The sequence below is a fragment of the Ylistrum balloti genome, unplaced genomic scaffold (assembly GCF_031769215.1).
Source record: "Ylistrum balloti isolate Yb309-2 unplaced genomic scaffold, AGI_CSIRO_Ybal_v1 Utg371064, whole genome shotgun sequence".
NCBI lineage: Eukaryota > Metazoa > Mollusca > Bivalvia > Pectinida > Pectinidae > Ylistrum > Ylistrum balloti.
Window position 1 is genome coordinate 68,624 of NW_026782588.1, and position 4,502 is coordinate 73,125.

General features: G+C 35.6%; 1 protein-coding gene across 1 annotated transcript; it reads left to right on the top strand.

Moving 5' to 3' along the window:
- Positions 1-2,066: 2,066 nt before the first annotated feature.
- LOC132560443 (uncharacterized) lies at positions 2,067-3,050 on the top strand. Its single transcript, XM_060225106.1, has one exon. It carries the CDS (start codon positions 2,067-2,069, stop codon positions 3,048-3,050), a length of 984 nt encoding a protein of 327 aa, XP_060081089.1.
- Positions 3,051-4,502: the final 1,452 nt, after the last annotated feature.

Below are 4,502 nucleotides of genomic sequence, written 5' to 3' on the forward strand. Positions count from 1 at the left end.
TAAGTAATTTTTAAATTATTTGTCAAATGACTGTATAGCTGCTTTAGCCGGGTGAACGATGCAGACACCTTGGACCTGATGTACAATAGGCAGTAGCGGATTACCGGGTAGAATACTGCAAAGAGTATACCGTATACGTGGTATAGCATATAGGATGAAGGTTACAGTGTACATGGCACAGATTACAGTAAACAGGGAAGTTTACCAGGTACTTGGTATACTATATAGGGTGCAGGATACAGTATTCATGGAATAGTATACATATGCAAGACCATGAACCAGAAAACACGAGTTTGAGGACGAACATATTCATGAGTGCACATATATACGTCCGTGAACATAAACGAGTGTTTTCTGGTTCTCACTTACCCTCCTTATTTTATAAACGAACACAAACTTTTTTTGCATATAACGAGAACTTTTCATTTCGCCTCGTCTATCAGAAACCGGTTTGACTAGTTTCCGCGACACCTTCCCGCACGTCAGAGAGAGAATGAAAAAAAAAATTGTCACAGACTTTCTCTATGGTACATGTAGTTACCTTGTAAAACAGATACTCCATAAGTACAACACAGATTTCAACTTTTGATATGGTAAAGATTTCTTTTTCAAATAATTGGAAATAATTCATTTTTATATAAGAAATATCCACAATATGAAAGTAAATTCTCACATCTCACGATCTCGCTGCATGACGTCGCTGTCACGTGGTGGAATTTCTATTGTTCCAAATAACTGAATTAGGACAATATCAATGTTTGTGTTCTGTAAAACTGATACTGAATGTTAGAATGGTGTTCGGTTTGTTTTATATTTTGGATCAAAACAAGTGAAAAAACAGGATCTGAAGGATTTGACTTTAGCTTAATTGTGTATTGCAAAGCCAATTTATTACGACTGATACAAAGTGATAGTCCGTTAGACTGTACATAGAGGCTTGCTGTAGGGCATAATCTTAATACTTTCCTAGTGTCTGACCTAGGTGGAGGCTGAATCCATTGTTGGACTCTTAATGCACCCCTCTATTTCTTAGAGATACAAGAAGTATAAGTATGGAATCACGTCCGCGTCGATATTTCAGATGAGAGGGAAGGGGCCAAAGGGAGGCGGAACACACGATGCGGTGATTGTAAATGTGAATTAATTGTAATCCCCGTCAACATTGCCAACCATTGTTATTGTAAACAAAGCCCACTCAGGCGTCTGCAGCCTAATGTAAGAAGACAACTTAAGATTAAATGCCTACTTTCGGTGGTTTTTTTTCATCTGTCTTCAAAAAGCCATTTAGTAACAGTTTTAGCTTGGTATTTTAAGTTGAAAAATCCTTTCTTGTTTACTTCATAATTTATAAATTGGAAAAATGTGAAAACTTTCAAAAAAAATTAATCAATGCAATACATTGGCATTTTACGTTTCCCTTGAAAGGTAGGTCCCGCTAGTATGTAATTACAACTTTCTGTATAGTACTATAACAATGTAATATAAGGTATTGCTAATTACACAGTATATAGGTCAAAGCATTCAATGTATAGAATTCAGAATACACCATACAGGATATAATATACAATATATAGGGTATATTTATTGGAAACATATACTACTTGTACATACAAGTTTCAATTTGCATTTGCAGCATTTTTTGGTAATAGATTCCAAACGCTTAATGTTTACAATCACACTTCAACCAGAGTAAACGTAACTGGTCAAATGTGGATAACTCATTGTTTCGGTATCTACCATGTTGCCAAAGTTGAATTATGTAAAATGAGTGTTTACACTAGAAGCCACAAAAATGATATATCAATTTAAAAAAATCAGTATTTTGATAACACAGAACAAGAAGAGGAGCATCACAACAAACATTAAAGTTTATTCAGCGGGATAAGTATCATGTACTACACAAACTGTTATATGTATACTTTGAAAGTTTCGAAAATAACGTTTTATGTGTTGACGGGCCCTTAAGATAGGAATGATGGTAATGATAATGATAATGTTTCGAAAATACATATATGATTTTAATAAAATCAAAATTGATTTATATGTTTAAGCTGGCCGTAAGAAATATGTCCGAATTAAACCCAGTTCCGGTTGTTGATCTCAGCAGATCCAGGACTCACCGATTGGAGGAGGCCATGAACGTTGTGAATGGTCTGGAGAAGGTCGGTTTTTTGTTTGTGGATAATATCAGAAATTATTACCCTGATCAGCTGATGACCTGCTGTAAATGGTTCTTTCATCAAGAAGCAGCTGTGAAAAATGACATCACTAAGAAAATTTGGAACAGAAATAACAACAACATCTACCGAGGATATTTTCCTGTCATAGAAAACCAAGCCAGTAGGAAAGAAGGCTTTGAGTTCGCGAAAGATATTGACTGGAGTAGTGCCACAGTATCTCCAGATAACTGGTTTTATGAAACATCGGTTTGGCCCAAAGAAGATGGGAAGTTTCCTTTTCGACAATTTCTTATGGAGTTTTACGACACCATGCACGAGACGGCAATGGAGCTTCTTCGTTTAACTGCTGTGGGTTTGGGACTTGAAGAAAATTCTTTTACGGAAATGTTTTCTTACAACCCTTGCTCCACATTACGCCTTCAGCACTATCCGCCATGGGAGTGCGAACCACCAGGCACTGCGCGGACAGAGGACGGACGGCTGGTTACGACACCGGAACACACAGACTCTGGTTTTCTCACTCTTCTATCAACGTTCTCATTTCCAGGTTTGGAATATATTTCGCAGAACGGTGCATGGGTTCCGGTCAAACCTCGACCTAGGAGTCTCGTTGTGAACATCGGAGATCTGTTCTCTTGCATGGTTGGAGGACGTTTCAGAGCAACGCGACATCGTGTTATGGATATTGCCATCGATCGCTATTCTGTGCCTTTTTTCCTTGAGCCAAATTATGATACAGAAGTCGATTTTGATTTAATCAAGCGTAGAGCAGGAGAGGAGAATTCTACTGGTAAAAAATATGGACCATGGGTCATGGCACAAATGGCCAAAAAGGGTTTTTATGAGTTCGCTTCTTTACCAAAATTTTAATTACTAACAGATCAGATTTACGTTGTATACATATCGCTGGCATATGGCATCTTATTTAGATATTATGATATATATCAGTGACTGTGTTGATCTGTTTGAATTCATGATATTCTTTTTATCATCGACCTCGATGTTCTGATCGAAAGTTCGTTATATTTTCAACATTACTGACTCCGTTCTTCTGATGGAAATATCATACTGTTCTAGATATCACTGACGTTTTTTTTCTTCTGGTTAAAAAATCATAATATTAAATACATCACTGACTGTGTTCTGATCGAAATTCATCAGATTTTAGATATATCACTGACTGAGGTGTTTTGATCGAAATTCGTAATATTCCAGATATCAAATGACTTCGCTGTTCTGATTGAAATTCATAATAATCTAGATATCAATGACTGTGTAATTCTGATAGGAATCTATAATATTCTAGACATTACTGACTTACTGATTTAAATATCTTAACATTCTTGTAACATGATCATGCAATGAAGGTTCTCTAAATAACATCAATTTTGATTTTATTTCAATAGAAGGATTCAGCTGAAACTTGCCTTGCCTGACCAAGTGTAACTTTTTTGGTAAGTCCGAAATTCAATTAGGTCGTTATGTCTGAAATATTAAAAAGAAAAAAAAAATTATCATTATTATCATTGGGAAATGACGCCGATAAAATGTTTCGTGGCAGTGAGTTAAAAATTTGCGGGGAAAGGACTAAAGTGAAAAATGATTTCTCATTTGAGAACGTGACATTACTTACTTTGATTGACCAAGGTTTACATGGCGGGTGTCGTTGATAAAGCAGAAGACGCATACTCTTCCGGGTCATCTGGTCTTATTTCCCTTATACTTTTTCAGTAGTTTCCGTGTAAACCTTTCTTTTGTTCATATTTTACCCTAGTTTTAAGGAAATTTGATTTCGAATTATGATTATGTTGGCATGTTGGTATTTTCTTGGAAATTTTTACTCCAACACTTATTTTGCAATGTCAATGTATTTTTATGGAGTTCGCACTGTTCTTGTGAAGAAGTTGCTGATTAAGAACGTGTGTTAATAAAGGCAGTATTTTCTCTATGTGTACATTGTGTGGTTCACACAGATGTGGGAAAGTATATGTAGACACATGATGATTTATCAATACACTCGAATACATATACACAATCGTAATTGAAAGTTTTTCGTTCACAAAGTGTCGCACGTATATACACTTATTATACATGTACATACATGATATACATGTGTGAAAACATTAAATGGATGACATTTTGTCTCGGAAATGAAGCATCTAAAATCTCGTAATGTCAGAAAGGGAGTTTGATTTTTATAACTTCTGTATTACTTTCATTTTGTTAACAAAAATATATATACTCAGGAAAGTGTTGTGTTTTTCCAAGGTAGATCTGAAAAATAAAGATCCGGACGAGCCACATATATAGTCGTATACAGGT

Excerpts from the sequence above, each read along its gene's own strand:
- LOC132560443 (XM_060225106.1), top strand. The coding sequence starts at position 2,067 with ATGTCCGAATTAAACCCAGTTCCGGTTGTTGATCTCAGCAGATCCAGG.